General features: G+C 51.5%; 1 protein-coding gene across 1 annotated transcript; it reads right to left on the reverse strand.

Annotated features, from left to right (window-relative positions):
• Stard10 (StAR related lipid transfer domain containing 10) lies at positions 1–27,517 on the reverse strand. The gene is made up of 7 exons (XM_057777241.1): positions 27,349–27,517; positions 26,665–26,984; positions 3,197–3,344; positions 2,604–2,707; positions 1,929–2,046; positions 542–594; positions 1–381 (listed from the first exon to the last, which is right to left on the reverse strand). Exons 2-7 carry the CDS (start codon positions 26,869–26,871, stop codon positions 133–135), a joined length of 879 nt encoding a protein of 292 aa, XP_057633224.1. The 5' UTR covers positions 26,872–26,984; positions 27,349–27,517; the 3' UTR covers positions 1–132.
• Positions 27,518–27,745: the final 228 nt, after the last annotated feature.

The following is a 27,745-nucleotide window of genomic DNA, read 5'->3' on the forward strand; positions in this document are numbered from 1 at the left end:
AGGCCACAGCCACCTGAGCAGGAGCCCAGTGCCCCCAGAAGGCAGGTGGGGGAAGGGAGGAAGTGCAGAAGGCCCAGTGCCCCAGGGCTCAGCCCCAGTCCTGTCGCCACGGTCTTTGCAGAGGGGCTGTACTCAGGTGAGCGAGGTGTCATCATCACTGCCTTCTCCACCCGCACCACCTGCTCGCTGCTCCTCGCGGCTCTCTGCCACGGCACTCTCGTCGATGTTCTCCAGGGAGTCGGCATGCTGCACGGACAGCTCTGACAGTGCCAGGCTGGGCAACAGGCTCTGCTCCGGGTGCAGCCATGGCTTGAAGTGTGGCTGGTGTTTCTGCTTCCACTCGGGGTACTTGATACAGGCCTTGTACATCTTCTTCATGGCCTGTAAGTCACGTGAACATTGTTAGGGGAGCCTAGAGACCAGCACTTCTCCACACCCCTCCACAGCACAGCAGCCCCAGTGTCTCATCAACCAGAGTTAACTCTGCCCCTGCACACGGCTAGCTGCCCCTCCCCCATGCCCAAAGTTCAAAGCCACTTACCTTGGGAGCCAGGAACTGAGATGATTTATTCACCACCCACTTGGGTAAGGAGCCTATGGGGGCAAGGATAAAAGGTGGCTTAAGCACCTAGCCCTGCCCACTGCCAGAGTTTGCAGGGAGGCCACCCCTTCCTCCTCCATGATGTTCTCAAGCCCCCCACTGTCTCTGCCAAGTTCCAGCTGCAGAGAAGAAACCATAGGGTCTTAGGTGACCACAAGTATTCTAACCCACCAAGGTCCAGCCTGTGACCTTCTTCCCCTCACACTGATAACCCAGGACTGCCCCTGGTGCTCAGCCTCTCTCCTGCCTGTCCTTCTGGGCCTCCTAAGACCCCATAAACCCAGCACACCAGCCTGACCTAGCCCAGCTCTCCATCGGGCTCACTCCCAAATACCTGTTCTGTATGCTCCTTACGGGCCAAGAGACATGGGGTATTACCATGATGCCCACCCACCCTGGACTAGAGAAACTCAATGTCTGCTGGAGGGGGATGGGCCTACAAGCAGGGAGTAGGCCTCTGGGAACTGGGGGCAGAGGAAGGGTCATGGCGTGCATCCCTGGAGCACTGAGGAAGGAGAGGTGCAGGCAGCTAGCGGAGGATAAAGGTTGTATGAACACCGAGATGGGGAATGGAAGGCAGAAATCCTGGGCAGAGACTCAGGCTATACTCAGGGCAACAGAGTCACAGAGGCATTTTAAGCGGGTGAGTCAGAGGAAACTAGAGGTTTTTGTTTTTTTGTTTCCTCTGGTAGCTGGTTTGGACAAACAAAGTAGGTGAGTACCAAGAACAACAGGCTAGGAGCTCTGTCAGAGGGTGAAAAGGTAAGAACCAGGGGCTGAGTTTGTTAGCACAGCCCTGCAATCCCAGCAACTAGAGCTGGAGGCAGGATGGTGATGAGCTCAAGGCCAGCCTGGGCCACAGAGTGAGACAGGAGGAGGGCAGAGAGAGACTAAGTATTGGGTTTGGGAGCTGACAAGGAGAAGCTGGCCCCAGCTAACTGGCAAGTGCTGGGCAGAGGTGATCTGAAGAAAGGGTGGATCTTGGAAGGCCACTGGCGAGCTGGAAGTTGAACACAAGTCTCCAGTGTCTAGAAGATAATTGGAGGAAGATGCCTAGGAGGCAGATGAGTGCTCAGCTGTCATGGAAGTGAGGTGAAAGGCCAGGCCTGGAAAACCCAGGCCTCTGGGATGTGGCTGAAGGAGACAGGGCAGGACAGGTCCAAGCTCCTGGAAGGAGCAATGCCTGCCTTGTAGGTCCTTTCAAACTACTAGCTTTGAATACAGACACCCCCAGTACTGGATGGCCCTAACAGATGGCCTGGCAGATCAAGTTCATTTCCTGTACAGGGTGGGCGCCCATTAATGGACTGCAAGGCCAAGCCCTCACCTTTGGGATCCACTTGGGCCAGATAGGTAATAACACAGCTCTTGGGCCCCGTGCTCTGGATGAGGTAGCCCGTCTGGATGGAAACGGCTCGGACCAAGTCTTTCCGAGGTGGGTATTTCTGGGGATGAAAGACTCAGGGAGGTGAGATTTGGGTAGGGGCAGAGGAACTCTTAAAGTCATGCACTTACACACGCACGCACACGCACACACACTCACACACACACACACACGCACAGACTCATAGCTGTTCACATCACTTGGCTTCTAATCTAAGGGTTAAGGGAGAAGATCAGACCAGGTTGTCCTTGCCCCTCTTACAGCTGTGTCTGTGCCATCAGCACAGTACAGGGCTAAGTCAGGGTTTACAGTGTCTATGGGCACTCAGCCCTTGCCTAGGATCACCTGCCCTCTCTGCACAGGAAGTTCAAGTGAGTCCTGCTCCAGGGTCCTGCCATGGAGCTCCTGCTCCCCATTTCTAGGCCAGCCACACCAGTTCACATCCTCACCCTTTCTGCCCACACTGCCCTTCCCCTGAGCTGCTTGGCAGCCCCTGCAAGGAGTCATTATCCTTGCTATGCAGGAAGGAAATGGATCCCATGCCTGCCCGAAGTCCCTGTGGCAGCCACCACCCAGCCCTGTCCATCATCCTTCTGCACATCCAGGAGGGCAACTCACAGGATGCTTCACTGAGTAGTTCATAATGATGTAATCAGTGCCCATGGGGAGCCAGGAACGGAGGGTAATGACATCACGGTTCTTCAGAGGCTTGGGACACCTCCCTGCAGAGGGCAAGGAACACTTCAGCCAGGCTAAGGAGGGAGGCTTGGGGATCCTATGAACTGCCAGCCCTCCCATCCAGACAGGTACCACAGACACTCTGTGGAACCAGGGAGGACACAGGAGAATCCTGTCCTGCTGTCTCTGTCCACCCTGCCCCTCAGGGCCTCACACAGCCCTTACCTTATTGTTCCGACATATCTGTACATGTGACTATATTTGTAAGACAGACAGTACTGTGATCACATGTGCATAAACATGTGTCTCTGTGGTACATGGCATGTGGCTACGAGTCGTATGCACTCAGAGGTTCCCATACACATGTGTGTGTGCATCAGTGAGAATATGTTTGTATACCACAGGAGAGGGCAGCTGTCTCAGCATGCAGGTCTCTGAGCAGCCCGACCACAGGAGTGACCACAGGGAGGGGAGGTTAGAGGAGGAGACCTGGTGGGAAGCTGAGGGGGTTGGAGTCTTGTATGCCTGCTCACAAGAGTAATATCCGACATCGGCGTTGACAGTCAGGCGGGCGATGTCGAAAGTCTCAATGACATTGCTGTCCCACTTCTTCCGGTATTCTATGTCGTGTAGGACGTCGTAGAGCGTCTCAGCTGGCACGTCGCAGCACTCCATCCTGCACTGCAGAAGACATGGTGGTCAGGGTCTCTTACACCAAAGGACAGTCAGCCCTGACCAGTGCAGCCCAGTCTCCTCTTCAGAACCATCCAGGCTCCCACTCACTGAATCTCTATGTCTGCCCTCCCTGTCCCCTGGGAGCAACACGTGGGCAGAAGCTCACAGTTAATTCAATAAGGAACTTGAGATAGGGACACACTAAATGAGAAATCAAATGCCCAAACAGACCTTACGACCTGTCCACTGTGTGCGTGTGTGCGTGATTCAAAATCAAATGCCCAGACAGACCTTACGACCTGCCCACTGTGTGTGTGTGTGTGTGCGCGTGCGTGCATGTAATTCAAAATCAAATGTCCAGACAGACCTTACGACCTGCCCACTGTGTGTGTGCATGCATGTGCATGATTCAAAATCAAATGCCCAAACAGACCTTACGACCTGCCCACTGTGTGTGTGCGTGCGTGTGCGTGATTCAAAATCAAATGCCCAGACAGACCTTACGACCTGCCCACTGTGTGTGTGTGTGCGTGCGTGCATGCATGTGTGTGATTCAAAATCAAATGCCCAAATAGACCTTACTACCAGGCCACTGTGTGTGCGCGCGCGCGCATGTACATGATTCAAAATACTCTTATAATCCCAGAACTTGAAAGGCTGGAACAAGAGGATCATCCCAAATTCAAGGTCTGCCTGGGTTAGATAACGAATTGCCTGTCGTCCTCGGCCAGGAGACTACCCTCAGACATCTGTCATCCTCGGCCAGGAGACTACCCTCAGACATCTGTCGTCCTCGGCCAGGAGACTACCCTCAGACATCTGTCGTCCTCGGCCAGGAGACTACCCTCAGACATCTGTCGTCCTCGGCCAGGAGACTACCCTCAGACATCTGTCGTCCTCGGCCAGGAGACTACCCTCAGACATCTGTCGTCCTCGGCCAGGAGACTACCCTCAGACATCTCCCTATTACTTAGTTGTGCTCTCAAAGAACTTCCCATCTAGGGGAGGAAACTGCCAAGCGTACCTTGCTTTATTAGGCCTCCCGATGATTATACCAGTTAAGAAAGCCGAGGAGAGACCTGAGGTTCAAAGAGGTTTAGTACCTGCCCAAGGTCACCTGACTGGTTAAGTGGCTGGGATTTAATCCAGCTTTTATGTCTAGGAAGCAGGCAAAGAGAGAACCAGGGTTCTCAGGATCTGTATTCAAAAGGTGAGACTCAGTGTCCCTGTTCTGCTCCAGCCCGAGCTCAAGCCCCACGGCAAACACGACAGTTCTGCTGTGTGGTCTATAATGCTCTCTCAGAATTGATATTCACCCAACACAGGAAAGCCACACACACACATACGTTACTCTCTACCCATGACAGAGTCCATGCAGCTACAGGAGAGGCTGCACCGCCTCCCTCCTCACCCAGGACAGGCCTTGGCACCATGAAAGCCCATAATAGGCTGCTCCCAGCTAAGGATTCTAAGTACAAGAAACTCACTATGTCCCCCCTACACACCACTTCAGATTACAATAAAGGTCACGGAGGAACAAGCTAAGGGACACCATAAGAACAGACGTAGACAAAGCCAGGTGCTGGGCACTGCAGAGCTCCCCACCTTGTCCATTCTGTCAGGTTGACATCATAACGATGTTTGTTTGGTGTTTTGTTTTGTTTTGAGATAGGATATCTCTGTGGCCCCAGCTTTCCTGGACCTCGCTCAGGTCGGCCTCAAACTCAAGAGATTTGTCTACCTCTGCCTCCCAAGTGCTGAGATTAAAGTTGTGTCACTACGACTGGCTCACCATTTGGGTTTTTTGTTATTGTTGTTTTTAGATCCTTCGAAACATGGTCTCTCTATGTAGCCTTGGCCATTCTGGAACCCGCTCTATAGACCAGGCCGAACTTGAATTCAGAGATCCGCCAGTGTCCTGAGTACTGGGATCAAAGGTGTGTGCCACTACCAACTTGCATTTTTTTAAAATGATTTACTTTTATGTGTGTTGGTGTTTTGCCTGCATGTATGTCTATGTGAGAGTGTCAGATCTCCCGGAACTAGAGTTACAGACAGTTGTGAGCTGCCTAGGAATTGAACCCGGGTCCTGTGGAAGAGCAGCCAGTGCTCTTTACCCACTGAGCCATCTGTCCAGCCCCGGGCATCACCAAGTGTGACTCTGGGTTGTTAAACATCAGCTGTAAATAGGACAGTCCTCCTCTTTCTCCTCCTCTTAACCAGAGATTTGATCCAGGGCCTCATTGCATGTAAGACAAGCTCTATGACTGAGATGAATCCTCAGGCCTCTTTGCACTTATTTTGAAATTGGATTTTATTAAATTGCCCAGGTTGGACTTGAATGTGAGACCTCCCAGTCTCGGCCTCTAGTGCCTTGCATGACAGCAGCCCTGCACCACCTTACAAGAGACGTCCCCTGAAGGTGATCTGAGTATTAGATGGTGAAAACTTATAGAAACAAATGATGGCAATCCTGCCCCCCCCCCCAAGGATGTTACAAACTGAAAAATGCAGCGAGGAAAATCTATGCTTATAAAAAGCTTGAGACACATGGCTCTCAGGTGGCCCGCCCTGGCGGCCGTCTGTGGATAGGAGTGCGATGTTTTGTTTCCCTTTCATTTGTATTTTTGATTTTCTGAAATGTTATTATTAGTGCTTCAGAAATAACGAATTTTTTTCCCTTTAGTTTTTTGAGACAGGGTTTCTCTGTGTAGTCTTGGCTGTCCTGGAACTTGCTTTGTAGACCAGGCTGACCTCTAACTCACAGAAATCTGCCAGCCTCTGCCTCCTGAGTGCTGGGATTAAAGATGTATACCACTATGCCCAGTTAATAACAAATTTTTAAGTAAAAAAGTTCTCCAGGTCATAGCTCCATTCTGAGAATGAGACCCATTTTAGAATGAAGAGTTCTAGCTGTCAGCCACGAGATAGCCAGACAGATCTGCCCTCTCCTAGACTGAGCTTCTAATCAGAACACAGCTTCTAGTCTGGACACAGAAACATGCACATGCACACATGTGCACCTGCACAAAACACACATGCATGCACAAATACATATGCATTTTTTTTTTTATTTTAAAGAGTTCTAGGCTAGCTTTGAACTCGTGATCCTCCTTCCTTCATCTCCTTCAGCAAATCCTACTGGCATGCACTACCATAACTGAGAGTCTAAAGTTCAGGCAAGAGAAAGATAGAGGCCATAGGCAGAGCCAATACTTGGCATGGCCAAAGTTGTGGGTTCTACAAGTAATACAGCAACGACAGAATTCAAGAATGAACTCCACCTTATACCTATAAAGCGTGGTTTTATCTAAGTTGTCTTCCCTCTGCCCCTTTTACTTTTCTAGTCTGTGGAAGTGTGCGACTGGATCCCCCAGCTAACTAGCAGTCTCTAGTCTTGTCCTGAGTCAGGAGGTGAGTCTGAAGCCTGGGCTTAACCTTCCAGACAAGGAAGATGAGGTAACATGCCTGGCAGGGCTCAGAACAGCCTGGATTCTCAGGGGCCAATGGGGGAGCAGGCTTCCTGGAGAGCGGTGGTTACCAAGGACAGGGCAGAGAGTGCAATGAGGACCAAGGCCCGGAGCCAGGCAAGAGCATGGTGTACTAAGCGGGTGTGCACATCCACCTGGCTCAAGTTTCTATGCCGTGGCAAACAAAGCCTAATACTCAAAAGGTTCCTGATTCCAAATTTGCTTGGAGAAATGGGTGATTCCTGAGCTACGCCATGGGAAGCCTAGGATGAGCCTGGGACATCTTCATGCCAGAAGGGAAGGAGGCACTCAAAGAATGGCAGAGAAAGGACTTGTGCAGCAGACATGAAAGCCAGCCTGAAAGCTGAGCAGCTTCTTGGAGTCTATTGTCACAAGTTCTGGGAGATCATAACTCCAGGCAAACTAGGGCAGCTGATCACTCTGCCATGAGCTACATCTAGGACAAGCTGACTAAAATGAGTGATTAAAAACAACAGTGATAACAACAGATTGTACTGAACCCAATAAGAAACCAAAGTATATACAGGTCCGGCTAAATAAATGCAATGTATGATTAAGAACGGATTATGTGCATAGTTTCAAGGCGCTGCCTATCAAATACTTACTAATTACAAGGGAAAATAAGAGTCTGAGAGATGGTTCAGTAAGTGTGAGGACCCTAAGTACAAATCCCACCACCACGTAAATGCCCGGCAGTGTGGCAGGCCGGCAATCCCAGTACTCAGGAGATTCCTGGGACAAGCTGACTAGCTGGACTGTTCGAATCAGTGATGTCGTCACTGATGAATCCCGTCTCGTTAAATAAAGTGGAGCGTTGTCGAGACAGACAATTCAATGTCAACTTCTGGCTTTACACATGTGTGCACATGCATCCTGCACACGTCAAGTGCGGGGGCAGAGAGTGCTGTCAGGACCAAGGCCCAGAGCCAGAAAAGGGCACGGTGTGCTGCGTGGCTCAAGTTTCTGAGGCGTGGCGTACAGAAGGTCCCCAGGTCCAAACACACAAAGGGCGGGGCGGGGGTAACTTCACAGTACGGAAGGATGGTAGGTTTGTAATGGGTCAAATTACAATCATGTGTTCCCTAGCAAGGTGCAGGGGACAGAATGGAGACAACACGTAGGTGCGACCTCCCAACAGGCACAACACTGATCACAAGAAAAACACCAGGCAAACCCAGCGGAGGGAACTGGCCTGTAAGTACCACAATTCCGAATGTCAAGAGAAGACGAGAATTGTACCAGACTGAAGGAGACAACAGTATGTGAGTGAGTGGGCAGGGAGAGATTCGACGGTGAGAAAAAGGGCTGCAGATGTCGGCAAAGACCACACGGCCATCACTGTTAGCACCCAGTCTTCTCTGCAGCAGCCTCGGAAGGTGCGGATAAATCTCCACCCCTCCTGTGCTGCGAAGCAGAACTGGGGAGCCGGAGACTAAGAAAATTATAGCATATATCAAGAAAGCAGCTGGGCAGGGATTCAAAGTCAGCTCTATGCCCTTTTGTTTGTATATGGGGGTGGATGACAAGTATCTCTGGTTTTGTTTTCTGAGACAGAGCCTTGCTATGTAGCCAAGGCTAGACTTGGATTCATTCAAACTCCTCTGGCCTCAGCCTCTTGAGGGCTAGAACAGCAGGTGCTATGCCACTGTGCTTGGCTTTCCTGTGATATAGAGATGAATACTTTGCATTGGTATGGATCTTGGTTTATTGATACAAATTTAAGGTCAATTTTGTTATATGTATATTTCTGCTCTTGATTAAGGTATTTGTGCAGTCAATTTAAAAATGTAATGTATAATTAAGAAATATAGGTTAATAGATAGTCATCTGTAATAGTCAAGCTTGTAGTCATGTTAGATTTTCTGGATGTACAGAGATGTATTTCAGATGGATAGGCATTCTTCAAACCTTTCAAAGACTACAGAATATGGCATTTAAAATGTTTTAAGAATTTAGGACTTATCATGACAATGAGACACATCTGCTCCTGTCAGCACCAATTATTTAAAGAGGAAGATGGGCATTGAAGAGGCTCCTTATGGAGTTGGCTAACCATTTGGGCAAAAGACTGCTCTTGCCTGGACTGTTTAACTAGATATGCAGGACCCACAGAGAAATGACTGTTGAACTTGCCTAAAGGTGAGACCATCCTTTGGGGTTCCTGCTTCATGAAAGAGTCTGCCAGACATTCTGCAGGATACAGAAGAAAGTGACTGACAAACTGCCAATCTATCTTTGAAATTTCCTGCTTTGTGGAAAAATCTGCTGGATACTATGGGCCTGTAGGCTGAAGATGGATGCCTCAATGGTAGAGAAGTTTGGGTGACTGTCCAGGCAGCGAGATGTCTCTGTCAATTCTAGAGTTTTGGAAGTTGCTTACAATACAATTCCTGTTTACTTATGTAATATATCCTTCTGGAGTCTTTGATGGAGTTGAAGAATTTATAGTTATAGTTTTCCTTAGTTATGATAAAAGATAAAGTAGATATAAATATTGTAACTGTAATTCTTGCTTGATACCTGTTTTGTATGTAATTTTACTATGTTAAAGTTAAAAACCTTTTTTATTTAAACAGAAAAGGGGAGATGATGTGGGATTCCCCTTTGTATGCTGTGAATATCATTGGTGAATAAAGAAACTGCCTTGGCCTGTTGATAGGGCAGAACTTAGAGGTAGGTGGGGAAAACTAAACTGAATGCTGGGAGAAAGGAGGTGGAGCTTAGAGAAGCCATAGAGCCTCTGCCAGAGATAAACACACTGAAACTTTGCTGGTAGACCATGTCCTTGTGGCGATACACAGATTACTAGAAATATGTTAAATTAAGATGTAAGAGTTAGCAAATAAGAAGCTAGAGCTAATGGGCCAAGTAGTGATTTTAAATAGTATGGTTTCTCTGTGATTATTTTGGTTCTGGGACAAACAAGCAACCTTTCTTCAACATTCTTTTTTTTTTTTTAATATTTATTTATTTATTATGTATACAATATTCTGTATGTATGTATGCCTGCTGGCCAGAAGAGGGCACCAGACCTCATTACAGATGGTTGTGAGCCACCATGTGGTTGCTGGGAATTGAACTCAGGACCTTTGAAAGAGCAGGCAATGCTCTTAACCTCTGAGCCATCTCTCCAGCCCCCTTCTTCAACATTCTTGTGTGGCTAAAATGACACTAAACTCCTGATCTTCTCGCCACCACTTCCCAAATGGATTACAGGCAGGGACCACCAAATTTTCCTCTAGGAGTTTGGCTGTTTTTTTGGTTTTTGAGACAGGGCTTTGCTGTAGCTTTGAAGTCTGTCTTGGAACTAGCTCTTGTAGACCAGGTTGACCCTGAACTCACAGAGATCTGCCTGCCTCTGCCAATCAAATGCTGGGTTTAAAGGTATGTGCCACCACTGCCCAGTTTAAAAATATTTTTACATTATTTTAAATTACTATTTTATGTGTGTGGGTATTTTGCTTGAATATATGTCTGTGCACTACCATGGTGTCTATGGAGACCAGAAGAGGGCATCAGATGCCCTGGAACTGGGGTTACAGAGGACTGCTCCATGTGGATGCTAGGAATCGGAATTAAACCCAGGTCCTCTGGAAGAGCAGTCACTGCTCTTAACTGGTGAACCTTCTGTTATGCCTTGAGATAGATGATAGATAGATAGATAGATAGATAGATAGATAGATAGATAGATAGATAGATAAATAGACAGACAAATAAATATGTATGTGCATCTATATATAATGGGGTATGTGCGTGCGTGCATGCGTGTGTGTGCATGCGTGCGTGCGTGTGCGTGCGCGTGCGTGTGTGCATGCGTGTGTGCGTGCACTGTGCATGTGTGTGCATGTGTGTGTGCGTGTGTGTGTGTGCATGCGTGTGTGCATGTGTGTGTGTGTTGTACATGCAGAGCTCAGGACAATTCACATAAGTTGCTCCTCTCATCACGTGGGCTCCAGGAACTGAACTCAGGTCCCCAGGAGTAGCAGCAAGTGTCACCTGCCGAGCTATCTCAATAGACCCCTCCCTCCTCCTACTTCTTAACCAGAACTTTTCTAAATCAAGTTTGAAATCGGGCTTGGCCTTGCAAGCTCTCAAACATGTCACACTGGAGAATGAGGATGGAAGGACAATGAGCACACATCTCAGCTTCAAATGTAGGAGTCCAACCCAGGACCATGCTTTCCCTGGGGCCAGGTTTACCCGTCCTGTCCTCCCTGACCCTGCAGCGCCCAGATCCAGATGGGAAAGACCAACCCTGCCTGGAAAACACCATCCTCCTGCCAGACCTGAGACCTGGGACCACGCCATCACAGAACAGAGCACCCCAAACACGCTCTGGGACCACGCCATCACAGAACAGAGCACCCCAAACACGCTCTGGGACCACGCCATCACAGAACAGAGCACCCAAAACACGCTCTGGGACCACGCCATCACAGAACAGAGCACCCCAAAACACGCTCTGGGACCACGCCATCACAGAACAGAGCACCCCAAACACGCTCTGGGACCACGCCATCACAGAACAGAGCACCCCAAACACGCTCTGGGACCACGCCATCACAGAACAGAGCACCCCAAAACACGCTCTGGGACCACGCCATCACAGAACAGAGCACCCCAAACACGCTCTGGGACCACGCCATCACAGAACAGAGCACCCCAAAACACGCTCTGGGACCACGCCATCACAGAACAGAGCACCCCAAACACGCTCTGGGACCACGCCATCACAGAACAGAGCACCCCAAAACACGCTCTGGGACCACGCCATCACAGAACAGAGCACCCCAAAACACGCTCTGGGACCACGCCATCACAGAACAGAGCACCCCAAAACACGCTCTGGGACCATGCTGTCACAGACACAGTATGGCCCTTTAAGACAGAGAAAGCAACTGCAGAGGCTCATGGCGGCAAGTGGCGTGGAGTCTGCAGGGAAGGCGAGACTGCTGGCTGCTGCTGAGAGGGGTGAGCCTGAGGCAGGACGAGCGGCCAGGTTGGGTGTGTCCACAGGCATCTGTGGCCTGTGGCAAAGGGCAGAGGGTCTTTCCATACCAACCCAAATGGAGTGCCACACTCCCCTAGGAGCCCTGCTGGGCTGTAAAGCTTTCAAAGTCTGGATACAGCAGTGTGTGACGGCTGCCATGGCACAAGTGAGTCCCAGGGGGACCAAGTATCAGCAGGGAAGTTCCAAGCAGAGTCCTAGTACTCTCCCCAAATCTTGTTGATGTGGGGATCCCCATGACTGCGTGAGCACCCCAAACCCACACAGCTACAGCAGATGCCACTGGATAAGCAAGGAAGAGTGCCAGGGGACAGTCATGAATGCTCTATGACAGGCAGTTTACTATCTAATCCCAGCTCTTCCCCCAGGCACAAGACTTAACACATGAGCCTCAGCTTCCTCACATACAAACTAAGGACAGTAACAATATTTATCTCCTAAGGATATTGTGACTGGATGGGATAGGGTATGAAATCTAACTAGCATGCAGTGAACATCTGTAAAGTCGCTGTTCCCACCCAGCAGGGCTCCATGCCAGAAGACCACATCCACCTGCACATCCTTGTAGTCTGTGGCTTGGCCGATCCTTTGCTTTACCCTGGTCCTTGCCCTTCCAGCCTCCTATGCAGCTTCCTGAACCTTATGGGTGCCTGGCCTGTTAGAATCAACGCAGGGAGTGAGTAACCAATCAGAGACAAGCTAGGCCTAAGGCCAGTTCCCAAAGAGGAGCCCCTAAGCAGAGTAAAAGAGTAAAAGATGCCAGGATGAAAACTCACAGTGCAGAGCAAGCAGGGGTTAGGAGCGAGGCATGGGGGATGGGCAGAGAGTGCCATGTGTCTCAGGCCACCCTCACCTCTTTCAGAACTCTGAAGAGGCTCCCTGGTCCCAGCACTCAGCACTGGAGCCGCAGACTCCACACTGACGGAGAGCAAAGGTCACCTCCAAGAGGCTCTGCCCTGCTCTGAACAACCATGACCAGGGCAATGATTAGTAAATAAATGGGCACAGATACATAGCAAGCCCATGTAGACTTCAAACAGTGGTCCCCAGAGTCCTGCCCTTGGGAAACAGATGATGCCTCTGACCACGACTCTGACAACCACCACGGGGGAAACTGAGGCCCTGAAAAAGGTGAGGGAAGACCCCACTAACTTCTCACCACAAAACATCTGAGCGATGCTTCCCACAGAGCCAGGTTCAAATCAAAGGAAGGCTCCCCAGCTAAGGTCCAAGTCAACCACAGCCCTGACGGTAGCCACCACCACGTGCTGACCCACTGACATGGCTCACTAACCAGACAGACACACCTATATGTGGACTCTGGGGAAGCTCAAATTCAGCAGATGTTGAGGTCACGGTTCTTGTCCTTCATACATATCACCCCATAACCTTCCAAAGCCTGAGTCAGCAATCACCATCTTACAGATGTTAAACAGGCCCAGACAAGTACACCGAAGGACCAGGGCCACACAGAACCGAAGCAAAGAACCAGAGTCCACAGGCTGCTGATTGCGGGAAGCACGCAGACAGCGGGAAGTGCTGGCTAAGGGACATACGGTGCAGTACTTAAACCCTTCTGGAGGGTGCGCCGGCAAGGGAGGAACAGCTGGCAGATTCCTCATTGTGTCTCACTTCTCCAGCCTATCTACTAACTATAAGAGCTAGTTCCAGGACAGGCCCCAATGCTACAGAGAAATCCTGTCTCGATAAACCAAAACAAACAAACATAGTAATAATCTAGCCAGATGGTGGCGCACACCTTTAATCCCAGCACTCTGGAGGCAGAGGCAGGTGAATCTCTGGGTTAGAGGCCAGCATGGTCTACAGAGTGAGTTCCAGGACAGCCATGAACAGAGAAACCCTGTCTCTAAAACACATAATAATAATAATAATAATAATAATAATAATAATAATAATGACAATAATAATAATAATCTGAAAAATATTTATACCTATAAACTAACACAGGAATCTACCTGCTAATGTATGAACTATCCAGTCCTTATAAGGACGTACTAACAGTGTTCCTGGGGTTCTTATCAGGACGTACTAACAGTGTTACTGGGGTTCTTATAAGGACGTACTAACTGTGTTACTGGGGTTCTTATCAGGACGTACTAACAGTGTTCCTGGGGTTCTTATCAGGACGTACTAACAGTGTTACTGGGGTTCTTATAAGGACGTACTAACAGTGTTACTGGGGTTCTTATAAGGACGTACTAACTGTGTTACTGGGGTTCTTATCAGGACGTACTAACAGTGTTCCTGGGGTTCTTATCAGGACGTACTAACAGTGTTACTGGGGTTCTTATAAGGACGTACTAACTGTGTTACTGGGGTTCTTATCAGGACGTACTAACAGTGTTCCTGGGGTTCTTATCAGGACGTACTAACAGTGTTACTGGGGTTCTTATAAGGACGTACTAACTGTGTTACTGGGGTTCTTATCAGGGCGTACTAACAGTGTTCCTGGGGTTCTTATCAGGACGTACTAACAGTGTTACTGGGGTTCTTATAAGGACGTACTAACAGTGTTACTGGGGTTCTTATAAGGACGTACTAACTGTGTTACTGGGGTTCTTATCAGGACGTACTAACAGTGTTCCTGGGGTTCTTATCAGGACGTACTAACTGTGTTACTGGGGTTCTTATAAGGACGTACTAACAGTGTTCCTGGGGTTCTTATAAGAACGTACATGGGCCTGGAGAGATGGCTCAGAGGTTAAGAGCACTGGCTGCTCTTCCAGAGGTCCTGAGTTCAATTCCCAGCAACCACATGGTGGCTCACAACCATCTGTAATGAGATCTAGTGCCCTCTTCTGGCGTGCGGGCATACATCGAGGCAGAATGTTGTATACATAAAAATAAATAAATCTTAGCCGGGCGGTGGTGGCGCACACCTTTAATCCCAGCACTTGGGAGGCAGAGGCAGGCGGATCTCTGTGAGTTCGAGACCAGCCTGGTCTACAAGAGCTAGTTCCAGGACAGGCTCCAAAACCACAGAGAAACCCTGTCTCGAAAAACCAAAAAAAAAAAAAAAAAAAAAATCTTTAAAAAAAAAAAAGAACATACTAACAGTGTTCCTGGGGTTCTTATCAGGACGTACTAACAGTGTTCCTGGGGTTCTTATAAGGACGTACTAAAAGTGTTACTGGGGTTCCAGTACTTTAGTGTCAGGATGAGCACAAGGCCTTGGGGCAGGTCCTCAGCAGCTTCCCACCTAAGGAAAAGAATCTCACACAGTGACAAGAACAATTAACTTTACTGTTCTAGAAAATAATTTGGCAGCCAGGCTGGTTGGCACAGCTGTGAAATCTCAGGTACCTGAGATGCTAAGACAGGAAGATTTGAAGTTCAAGGCCAGCCTAGAACTTAATGAGACCCTGCCTCAAAATAAAAAGTTTTAAAACAAAAAACAAAAAGGCTAAGGAAAGGGCTGGGGACAGCTCAGCATGAAAGCGGCTGCCAAGCAAACGGAAGCCTGGGTTCAGACCTTCGGCACCCAAGCCAAAGCCACCATAACCTCAGACTGCATGGCGAAAACAGCTGGATCCCGGCGGCTCACTGGCCAGCCAGTCCAGCTGAAATAGCAAGCAACGGTTCAGTGAGAGACCCTGTCTCAAAAACTAAGAGTGCCAAAGAGGAAGATACCCGCTATCCACCTCCGACCTCCACACGTGCACGCTCTCCCAGGGGAGGGCACAGGCCCCATGCACACACACGCTAAAGAGGAGACTGGGAGGCTGGAGATAGAGGTCAGTTGGCAAAATACTTGATTTTCAAGAATCAGGACCTTGGAACTCATGTTAAAAATGGGAGTGGAGGTTGCTGGGGAGAGGGAGGAGGGTGCCTAGGGTGGGGGGAGCGTGCTGGAGAGCTGGCTCAGCAGTTAAGAGTACTTGCTCTTCTAGGTTCAGTTCCTGCCACACATCTGGAGGCTCACAACCACCTGCGACACCAGTCCCAGGGGATCTGATGCCTCTTCTGGCCTTCTGGCAATGTTACACAGATATACGTGCAGACAAACACCGATACACATAAAATTCAATAATGATTTTTTTAAGTAGCTCACACTTGTAATCTCAGCACTACAAGAAATAGACAACTGGATTCCTGAAGCTCACAGGCCAGGCTAGTGTACTTGTCAAGTTCCAGGCCAATCAAAGACACTGGAGCAACAAAAGAAGAAAAGGAGGAGGAGGAGGAGGAGGAGGAGGAGGAGGAGGAGGAGGAGGAGGAGGAGGAGGAAGAGGAAGAAAGAGAAGAAAAGGCACGGTAGATGGCATCTGAGGTATGGGAGTCAAGGTTTTTCTCTGGTCTCTGATACATACATGGGCTTACACACACAAACAGGTGCACCTGTGCACACACAAAGAACTGAGCATGTAGCTCAGAGGCAGTGTTTGCCTAGCCTGTGTGAGGGCCTGGGTTCAACCCCCAGTACTTGGGAAAAAATAAAAGTTCTGTTACAATATTCATGAGTATATTATTGCATTTGTATTAGAAAATTATATTGGAGAACAGCCTAAGCAAGCCCAGTCCAGTTCACCCTAACGACTACCGAGCCACCAAGGGCCGTGTTGTCCATCCCCTCCCTCCCCACACCCAGGGCAGGGGCAGCCTCACAGACAGCTCTGCAACCCTCAGAGCCCAGAACAGGCCTAGTAGAAAACAGCAGCCAGAATGTTCACGCATTAATAACTCTAGTGATTTGAGCAACTCCGCCAATGCAAACGTGAATGGAACCCTGGGCGTGGTCTCCACTATGTTCACGGATTACCTACGCCTTTGAAAAAGAGCTGGAAGGAGTGCTGGGGGTGTCCCCTCAGGAAACCAGGGATTGGGGTGGACGGAGTTTCTTTTTCAAAACAACAACAACAAAAAATTTCTTGAAATAGTCTCATGTAGACCAGGCTGGCCTTGGACTTGCTCCATAGCCAAAGATCATCTCAAACTTCTTATCCGATATATCTGTGCCTCCCGAGTGCAGAGATCGCAGCCGTGTGCCGCTGCATCCAGTTCATGCAGCGCTGAGAGAAGAACGCAGAGCGCCATGCTTGCACAGGCCAGGCAGCACTCCACCAAGTGCAGAAAAGCTACACACCAGGCCGGCCCCCACAAGGTTCTTGCCATTTACCCAGACTGGCCTCAAACTCGAGTATAAGTGATCCTCCTGCCTCAGCATCCCTAACAGTTGCAACTTTGGAGATATGCCACTTCTCTAGGTTATGATTTTTGGATTCTTCTTACTATTGCAATAATATTTATGAAATATAAAAACACCATTTCATTTTGCATATTTGTAATCCTAGTACATAGGAAGCTAAAGCAGTAGAATAAATTAGTTTGACAGCTTGCCTACAGTGAGACCTAACAAAAAAAAAAAACACTTTAGTGTCCAAACTAAAAGTTCTGTCCAGGCCAAGGTGGTAGTTAGTGGGGCACATCTGCCAGGTGGCACATGCCTTTTTTGTTTTGTTTTTTCAAGACAGGTTTCTCTGTGTAGCCCTGGCTGTCCTGGAACTAGCTCTGTAGTCCAGGCTGGCCTCAAACTCAAGAGATCCGCCTGCCTCTGCCTCCCAAGTGCTGGAATTAAAGGTGTGCGCCACCACAGGTTGGCAATAAAATTGTTTTTTAAAGAAACTTTGTTGCCCTATTATATATCAACTGCTTCTTCAGCCTGGATTTAAATTCCCCAGGGATCTGGCCCCTACTGCCCTTTCTAGCCTTATGAATCATGATTCTCCTGGGGGCGGGGAGAGAAAAGAAAAGAAAGAAGAAAGAAGAAGTTCCATCCAGAACCTCTAAGACCTTGTTCCCTGGACCTGGAAGCCGAGGCTCACGGGCTGAGGTCTGACACTGTGGGCTGATACCTAGGTCATTTGGAAATGCTTCCATGCCACTGTCCACCATAGAGACTGACTCTGTGTTAGGAGTAGGAACCAGAAGGGCTTCCCGCTCTCGGGTCAGCACGGGAATAGGTAATGATGATCCTGAAGGGTCACGGCAGAGACAGAAGAAAGAGGAACTACAGGCAAAGGAAAACACGGCAAAGCCAAACCCTAAAAAAAAGCCAGGCGGGCAGATGGTACTCGGTGAAAAGGGAAGAAACTCTTGGCAGAGGCCGGTGCAAACTGGGAACCAGAAACGGCTGGCCTAGGGGAGGAGAAGGCACACGCGGCTGCCCGAGGTAACCTGAGTTCCCCTGAGTGAACGAGGCTAAGGTAGGAAATGGAGCTGTCCCGTGGGTACTCAGTCCGTTCATTCATCCATCCATTCAGTAACTGTTAATGGAGTGCCCGCTGTGCCCGGTTCTGTGCCCGCTCTATGGGAAGTCAGTGTGCCTTAGTGAATGGCGGCTTGGAGTGCACCCCTGAACCTGGTCTGCAGGAACCAAGGAATGCGAGGAAGGCCAGCACTTAGCCAGACTAGGACTGTCCATGCCTGAGGCTAGGGCTTATGGGGTATGGGTGGAATGGGGAGAGAATCTTGGGGCAGGCTTTGCTTGAAGAACACACATGTTGACAGAGATACGAAGTCTCTGATCCCTTCTTCCAGCTCAGTATTCACACCTGGAATATGGCTATTGGTCCCCATATCCTTCTCCTCTAAAGTAAAGGGGTCTGACAGCAACTACCTGCAACTCAACTTTCACTACCCCCAAGACAGGTGGTGGAGGGGCGTCCTGCCATGTCTCTGTTAACAGAGCTGCCTGCAGGGCCCACCCAAGCCCTTCCTTGCTGCTCTCCATCCAGGGCTGGGTGACTCATCCCGGCTCTGCCTGGTGCCCTCCCTCCCACGGGTCTCCAGCAGCTTCACTGGACATCCCCGCCTCAGCTTCAGCAGCAGGCCCAGCTCTGAGCAGTGATGAACGCTGCAGAGAACCTCCCGTTCTGCCCCTCTGGCTTCCACAGCAGGGTGAGGACGGGGGAGACAAATGAAGGAGGGGGAGCCCAGTAAAGTGACACAAGACAGGACTAGGGCTGCTGTTGGACGCGGAGACAAACGCTCCCCGGCTATCAGGGACCATCATGGACGATGTCCCTAACTAAAGGCCTAGCAAGCACCAGATGCTCCCTCAGTAGCCTTCTGGGCATCAAGCCCCAGCCAGGCCCCAGGCCACTGGGCTCCCCGTGTCCAGCGCTAGCTGATTAGCTGCTGTCCGAAGTACCTGTTTCCCTTCAGTGTCTGGAACCTGAGTTTGGCTCCGGACTAATTGCTTCCTCTCCTTTTTCCTAGCTCTGCTGCATCACAGCCTTCCTGGCAAGGCCCCACCATCTCTGCTTGGCCTCTGTAGCCATATCCTCTTTCAAGCCTCCAGGTTTCCAAGTCAACTGGTCCCCTGAAGCCAGGGAGTTTTCTAAACCCTGGAACTGACAACGGCACTGCCAAGCTTGAGAGCCTCAGGGTCAAATCCAACTGTCCTGCCCCCCTGCCTCCTCAGCCTCAGTGTGCCCCATCTGGGAGCCCACAGAGCTGGCTGGGCCTAGGCACTGCTCCCTGCTGAAGCACTGCTTCATCCCCAGTCACTGATCTCAGCCCAAGGCTCTGTCCCAACACTCCTTTGAAGGCTTCCTGTCTCTTCCACCAAGCCTGGAGTCTCTGGAGAGGAGGGCCCAGGTCTCATCTCCCTCCATATCCCCAACACAAGAGCTTGGCAGAGCAGGCAGACAGCAAAAGGAGTTTGCTAGATGAATAAACAACTGAGACCAGGAAAGAAAAAAAATAGAAAGGAAAAGAGGCAAGTAGAGTTATCAGCGACCCGGGCAGCTACCAGGCAGGGAGAAAAGAACAGAGACAGGGCGAAAAAAGGGAGGCCCCGAGACCCAGAGCGAGGCCAGAGGCAGACAAAGAAGAAGCAGGAAGGGAAAACCATGGCAGAGCCAGAGCTGCACCAGGGGGCAGGAGCTGCCAGGAGACAGCTGAGCAGACATAATTGGATCAGAGACAACTCTGTTCCTGCAGTGAGGGGGTGTGACTCACACAAAGAGCAATGCCAGACACAGAAGCACACAGTCTCACACTTGGCACACACACGCATTCAGTGTGGAGTGACCCAAACTTCTCAGGTGCCTGCTTGGGACTGGGGAACCTTGTACCTGCTTGTGGGGAGCTCATTCGTCTGAAGGCCGTGTCACACACAGCCACCCACAATCCAGTTCCACACACAGAAGCCCAGACGTAGAATCCTCCACCCCCGCCACATTACCCTGTGCTCAGAACAGAGCCGCCCTCTGGAATCTTCTTCAGTTGTTTGCTTCTGTTTTGCTTGGCTCCCTGTCAGGGTATGATCCTCATAACAACAGGGTATAAAAAGTGTGATTTGATGCCAAATTCCCACATAACATAATATTTGGCATAGAGCATACACTCCTTAAATGTGTGGACTCTTGGGATACCTGCCCCGGGACAGAAAGATTCTAGAGATGCGGCATGCGCTTGTCTTCTGGGAGCCCAGACTGAAAGGCAGAAGGCTAGAAAGTATGTGAAGCCCAGAGATGGGCAGTAAGGCCACCAAGACTTGAGGACCGGAGTTCAGCCTCTGGGACCTGCATGATGGCAGGAGAGAACCAACGTCAGCAAGTTGTCCTCTGCATCCCTTGCCTTGACATACACGGGTGTATGCATATGTACACATACACATCTAAAATGTAAAAAATAAATAAATAAAATAACGCCCCAGAGAACAGCGCCAGCTGCCCAGAGTCACTAGCCCCAGGTTCCATTTACTGGCAGGTGACAAGAATGTGTATTTGGCAGGAGCTTTTCATTCCCATGTTTTTTAATCTCTACAGGGGCCTGCAGCATCTACCTCACACAGAATGCTGGAAGAGGGCATGAAGAAGAAAGGATTGGGGATACCACCAACCCGACACCTAGTCTGAGCTGTCCCTGCACCTGCAGTCCAAAGATAATCATCTGCCCAGGTAAGGGGTCTGGGCTGTGATCGGGTTCTATTCCCATCTGTGCTGGTGGGAATACTCTAGAGGGGCCCAGCACCTGCAGTCCAAAGATAATCATCTGCCCAGGTAAGGGGTCTGGGCTGTGATCGGGTTCTATTCCCATCTGTGCTGGTGGGAATACTCTAGAGGGGCCCAGCCTAGGTCCCAGACCTCCACAGAGAGCCTCTAGGGCCAGGGTTCCCAAGGCTTTGGCTCCAGGTGGTCCAACCAGGTGTGGAGGCACAAGGGAGGAGAGAACCCAGCTGTCTCCAGGGCTCGCTCCTTTCTCTCATCTCCTGAAACTTTAAACACTCTCCCCTGGAAACTGAGCTGAGGCTCGTTAAAGTTTAAAAGCTAGAGCATGGGGAACTGGGTGTGGAGGGCACTAAGTCAGCCTAGGAGCTGAGGGCTCCCCTACCCCCAACAGGGACATAGCCTGAGGCAGACCACCCACTGTCAGGACCTCTGGGCAAATCACAGCGCACACTTTGTCATCCCTTAATCTTTCTGGATGACCCCATGCTGCACTGCCCACAGCCCCTGCTGCAGTTTAGACCCAGCACCACCGCCCAAACACATGCAGCTGCAGCAGCCTCTCCCCACAGCAAAACTCTGGTACCATGAGACACCTACTCCAGATGGCCAGAGGCCTGGCCTGCCTCTCTAACCCCTTGCTAGTCCCATTCCCAACCAGGGCACCTTTCCCAGTGTCCTGTCCTGTCTCCCTGTCTCTGTGTCTGTGCAGAATGCTGCCGATGTTGTCAAACTCCTATCCCCCTCAAGTCCAAGCCACCACCTAGGCTTTGTGCTCCAGGAAACTCTCTCAGTGACCGCTCTGGCTGTCCCCAGGTACAGCGGCTATCCAGTGGTGTTGACTGAATGGCATCAGGCAAGCTGCACTTCCTGTCCACGTGGAACAGATGAGGAATGGAAGCAGTCTGCCCAGGGCCACTCAGTCGAGACTTTGAATCCTGTGTTTTCTCTTGTGCAGCTTCAACTCAAGCAGGTACCTGGAGCAGGACGGCATCTTCCATACCTCCAGCCACCGCCTTCTCCGTAGCACAACTATTAACTCCCTGGGTACCTCTCTGGGCTCTGATCCCCAGGACAGCTCTGGAAGCCCTTTCGTCCAAGCGTCCTATGTCAGGCCAGGCCAAGGCAGGACTCCTCAGAGCCATCCCTGGATTCAGAGTGCTCACCTATGGGCACAGATCACCGAGGCCTTAGTTGGCCATCCTTCCCCCTCGCCCTGCAGTGAAGTCTCATCACCTCTACAAACCACCTGTCCAGCAACGTCCTGCGGAGATGGACGAGGCAAAGGCCAAGCTAGGGCCTAAACTCCCCCAACTCCAGATCCTAAAACCATATCAGCTCCCAGCCTTGCCACCACAGGTAAGAAAACAGACCCAGAAAGGTCAAGTGACCCTCTGACCACACAGGAAGAACTGGACTTTTACCCAGTTGGGTCCCTCCAAGGTGTCCTCTCACAATGACAACACAGAGAGACCCAAGGACAGAGGTTGGGTCTCCATGGGGTTCTGGAGACAGAATGGCCCAACAGGACTCAGAGCCAGGCCAAGGGACAGAGAGAAGGCAACAGTGTGTGTGTGTGTTGGGGGAAGGACAAAGGGCCTTCAGCCACTTCTGTTTGATCTTGCACAAGTGAACTCCAACTTCAAGGCTCCATTTGTCCATATCTGCTCCATTGGATCAATGAGTCCTACCCCACAAGATGATAGCAGGCTCAGCAAGAAAAAAATAGGGCTAGAGAGATGGCTCAGCAGTTAAGAGCACTGGCTGCCCTTCCAGAGGACCTGGGTTCAGTTCCCAGCACCCACAGAGCAGCTTCCAATTGCCTGTAACTCTACCTCCAGGGGATCCGACACCCTCACACAGACATGCATGAAGGCAAAATATCAATGCACATAAAATATAAATAATAAATCATTTTTTTAAAAAGACAAAAAAAAAAAAAAGGCAGTAGCCCTGGACTTATGCACCCAACCCCTTGTCTTTCCCGGCACAGCTTTGAATCTCAAACTTTTGTTGTTGTGGTTGTTACTGCGGTTGTTGTTATTATTGTTTGTTTTTTGTTTCTAGTTTAGTTTCTCGAGACAGGGTCTCTCTGTGTAACCACCATGGCTGTTCCAGAACTCACTCTGTACATCAGGCTGGCCTCGAACTCATGGAGATCCACCTGCTTCTGCCTCCTGAGAGCTGGGATTAAAGGCGTGCACCACCACTGCCCAATGAGTTTCAGACTACTGAGGGAGAGAAAGGTCCTCAGAGATCCCGAGTGAGCACACATGTCACAGGAGACAGGAAAAGGCTCATGAGATGGGGACCTCTGGACACTAGCTGAGAGACTGTCCTCCAGGTGCCTATGGCATGGGACAGACAGTGAGTCAGGGCCAGAAGGGGACACCTAGACTTCCTGCAAAGGAGAGAGAGGACTCCTGACCTGGAAGTCATACACTCTTCAGAGCTCTCTCCCTCCTGCTCCAACTCCGAGTCCCCAGAGCTTCTGACATCGGTCTGCTCTTGGCACAGGTGCTGGTTCCTCTTAGGCTCACCCCTGCGTGCTCACAAACCTGTGCCCCGGGCCCACTTAGAACCGTCACCCCACTCTCCATTAAGGTCTGAGAACGGTGGGAAGGACCCGGGAGTCGTCCTCTGCCTGGCATGGAGAGGCATGCAGCAGGCATCAGAAGACCCGGGCACAGGTCATCCAGAGCACAACGGCCAGGGCTGCCCTGCATCTCTCGCCCACGGCCCAGCCACTGAGTTCAGAGATCCCTATGTCAGGAAGGTGCAAGGGCAGATGAGCAGACAGCCCAGAGTGGAAGGGACATGCCTCACTCAAATACAGCAAAAGGATATCAGAAGTTAGTTTATTCAGATAGTTCCCTGAATGACTGAGAAATGTTTTCTGTTCCTCGCAGCTTTGGGAAACCTGTGTTTGGGTTCTAATCAGTCTTCTGGTCTCTAGGGTCCATGTTCAACATCTGCTTCTGGTACTGGACCTAGACTTGCAGGCAGCATTGTCTGCCTCCTGTCCACTACCCAGAGCCCAGGCCTGAAACCAGGCCAGTCTAGAGGCCAGGAGGGAGGGAGAGAGTAGGGGCAGCCTCCAGCAACCCCTGTCCTCTGTCCTGGCTCTGACTGCTGGGCCCAGAGCTATGGTGGCTTCCAGGGACCTTTGGACACAGAGACAGGGAGAAGAGAAGGAGAAAATCAATCAAGTAAATAGGCAGGTGCCATCCCCCTACACACACAATCACAGGGCACAGGACAGAAGACAGAGGAGGAGAGTGGGCAGAATCTCAGCAAAAACCGAGGTTGAGTCCCAGCTTCCTGAAATGACCCAGTGATCCCTGGGGCTCTGGCTTCTACCGGACCTTGGCAAGAGTCACCCACCCCTCTGGCCCTCAGCTTTGCCATCCATCAATCAAGAATGGGATGATGAGAACATAAAGTCCTTCAGTTCTTCAAAGAGTTATTGATGGGGTTAAAGGCCACTGTTGCCTAAGGATGCAAGTGCATCAGACAGGGCCAGCAACTCTGGAGCAGGCTGGCTTGGGCTGCTCTCCTGCCTCAGTTGTGCGATGCCCTTGCTTGTAAGAGACAGACTGATGACTACCCAGGACTGGCGTGAGACTAAATCAGATAACCAAGGGGAAATGTTTGGCCAGGAGCAGGGCACGTATCAAGAACAGGATTAACTGTGTGGCAACTGCAAGTCCCGGAATCTAGGGACAGGAAGCTCAGAGACCTCTGCTCATCACTCAGCTCCAACTGCCACGCAGAGAGGACTAGGGATGGAGGCTGGCCACTGGTAACACCCATAGCTGAGGTGTCACGGCTCCCCTGGGCCTAGGTTCTGCTCACCTCCTCTACTGTGGCAAACACTGAGGTGGAGGCAGCATGAGAGAAGAGTTAAGAGACAAGATTAGACTCGGAGGCTAACCATCAAGGCTCCAAGCTCTCTCTTGGGACATAGCCATGTGACCATGTACTGGACCCTGGGGTTCTCTGGTCCTCAGATCCTCACCTGCACCCCACTGTAGGAGGACAAGATTACCAGGCAGGTTGTACAAAAGTCTCTGCTCAGCAGGTGAAGTACTGGAATGTGTGTGTGGGAAAAAAAGTATGTCCTGGCCGGGCGGTGGTGGCGCACGCCTTTAATCCCAGCACTTGGGAGGCAGAGGCAGGTGGATCTCTGTGAGTTCGAGACCAGCCTGGTCTACAAGAGCTAGTTCCAGGACAGGCTCCAAAACCACAGAGAAACCCTGTCTCGAAAAACCAAAAAAAAAAAAAAAAAAAAAAAAAAAAAAAAGTATGTCCTGCCCAGAAGTCCATGACACCACAGCTTTTTCAAATACTCTCAAGTCCTACCTAGCCACAAAGAGTCTGTCTAAGGCAGCCTGGTCCCTATGCCTGCCAACTCCTGTCCTGGGCAAAGCTGCGTTTATCCATTAACCAAGTAAGATGGGGGAGGCAGCTCCACCCTGTTGACAAAGGGTAGGAGTACCCACGCCCCCCCCATACACACACACACACACACACACACACACACACACACTCTCGTCCTAGAGAGCCAGCCCTGTAGGGAAGCCACACTCCCAGCCCCTGCATCCTCCTGGTCGCCACCCTCTCAGCCACAGGCCACCACCTTTCACTTTGTTCCTGTCTTTCCCCAACATCACATCCCTGCGGATGCTGTGGGAGAGAAGCCTGCATGCGGGCAGCAACACACTGGCACTGCCAGCTGCCTTTTTCTTCCTTGTCCCTCAGGCTCAGACCTAGGCTAGGCCCTGGAGGAGCTCCAGTCCAGGGCCTTTAAGCTTGGACAGGACTCAGAGGAGGGAGGTATACACAGAAACCCAGAGAGAGTCAGTTGTCCAAGGCGTACAGAGACAGTCACAGAGGGCAAAGGGACAGCAGGAAGAGCAAGCCAATCGTGTGGGGACAGGTGGATAAAGCTGTAAATGATTAAGTCAAGGCAGAAAAGCACAGTACCAGAAGGGAAGGCCAGCACCTCAGGTTCTGGTGTGCCCCAGGCAGGAGGGACCCTGTTCAATCCAGTGAAGGCATCCTCACCTGACCCAGAGCAGCAGAAGGGTGTGAAGGCAGAGCCTTTTCAGGAACCCTCTAAAGGGAAGTTCACACCCTGAAATGCGGCACTCACAGCAAAACCACATGTGTGAGGGACAGCTACTGAGGCCCCTAGACCAGGATCTCTGCCTCATCAAACCCCAAGCCTGCCCTGTCATGACAGAGAAGAGAATCATGGGACTGGGAGGAGGGGAGATGGCTGTGAGGGGCTGGTGAGCACACAACTGCTTTCAGAACTGGTTTCCCTGGACCCCAAGTCCCGCCTCCCCCAGCTCATCCTCCGGAGTGGCTCAGAGCAAGGGAGCCTTCAGGAGCTGCCAACCACAGTCCTAAAGGCCTGTTGGAGACTCAAAGACTACAGGGAGGACTAAAGGGACCAAGCAGGAAGGAATCTTATCCTTGGCACCCAAGAGTACAGAAAGTAGAGAAGACCCATCTCAGACTAGAAAGCAGGAATGAAGGAGCAAAGGGGCCATTCTCGCGCCTAGTGAGTCAAGCTCGGGGTCCAAGTGGGAGTTTTCTGGAAGGGATCTCTCTGAGAAAAACTATTCCCTGGCCACCACCCATCTCCCAAACATGCAGGCATGCCTGGGTTAGAGTGCAGTGAAGTCATGCCCACATGCGCTGTCTGGGCCTCAGTTGGCCATGCCTCCTCCTGGTTTACAGTAGGAGGCTCTGGGTCCAGATGCACCCCTCTGTGGGTCCCCGGTTTGACTCAGGACAAGAAGCCGACTGCGAGAGAGTTAGGGAGCAGTGGAGGCTGCAGGTACCTTGATCTTGTGCAGAGTCCGATCCATCTCCACAGCCTGCACCCACACAGACACGCCGGCCTTGCTGTAGGTCAGGTTCCAGCCCACTTCGGCCTCACACTCTGACCGGAAGCTGCGGAAGTCCTGGTCATCGGGCACCTGGACACTTTCGCGGCCCAAGGCGGGCCGAGGCCCTTGGGGTTCCGTCGAGGCAGCTGGCTTCTCCATAGGGAAGGTGGGAAGGCCCGGGGCCCTGGTCCTAGTCCGACTCTCCTGGGTCCTCCGCGGAGGCTCCGACAACGTCGACACGGCTGCAGATGCTGACGCCACCTTCCTGGGACCTGCAAGACCGGTTTGGGGACCAGAGTCAGTGCGCTGGGGGCGCGGGTGGGGCTACTCGGGGTCCCGGGCCAGCGGACAGCTCAAGAAGGGCAGGTGCTGGCCCGGGCGAAGGTGCTGTAGACCGGCACAGGACAGTCACTAGGGACACCCTCCCACAAGGAGCACCTCACACTTCGCTGGAGCAGCAGCGGGGTTGCTGCGTAGCGGGTGCAGGAGCCCGCGGGAGCGGGGCAGGACCCTGGGGATCGCAGGTGCGGATCTGGCACGGAGTCCCCGCGCGGTGCTGGCCGGACTCGCTCAACTAACTCGGCAGCGAGCCGTGCGGGGCCGTGGTGGGGGCGAGGCGTGGGGGCCGAGTCTCACCTGTGCGGGCTTCTCTGACGGGGCCCGCCGGGGTCGGGGTGCGAGCTCCTCCGCCGCCGCCGCCGCCGCTGCCCGGGCGACCGGGGGCCGCGCGGGGGCCCTAGGGGGAGGAGCAGTGGGTCCCGCCGCCGGCCCCGCCCCGCCCGCACCCCCCGCCCCGCGCGCCCCCTCTGCCCTCCTCCCCCCACCCCGCTAAGCTCCGGGCTCAGGGGCTCCGCTCTCCGCGCTCGGTATTTTCCAGGCTGCGGAGGTAAGAGCTGCGGGAGCTCCGAGCCCCGCCCCGCCCCTCCCTGCTGGGTCCTAGCGCCCGCCCCCGTGGGTCCCGGGGAAGGGGCAAGGTCCGGGAGGTGCTGTAGACCAACTGAGGACTGGGGACCCGTGAGGAGTAACCGTTGTA

The sequence above is a fragment of the Chionomys nivalis genome, chromosome 8 (assembly GCF_950005125.1).
Source record: "Chionomys nivalis chromosome 8, mChiNiv1.1, whole genome shotgun sequence".
NCBI classification, from domain to species: Eukaryota; Metazoa; Chordata; class Mammalia; order Rodentia; family Cricetidae; genus Chionomys; species Chionomys nivalis.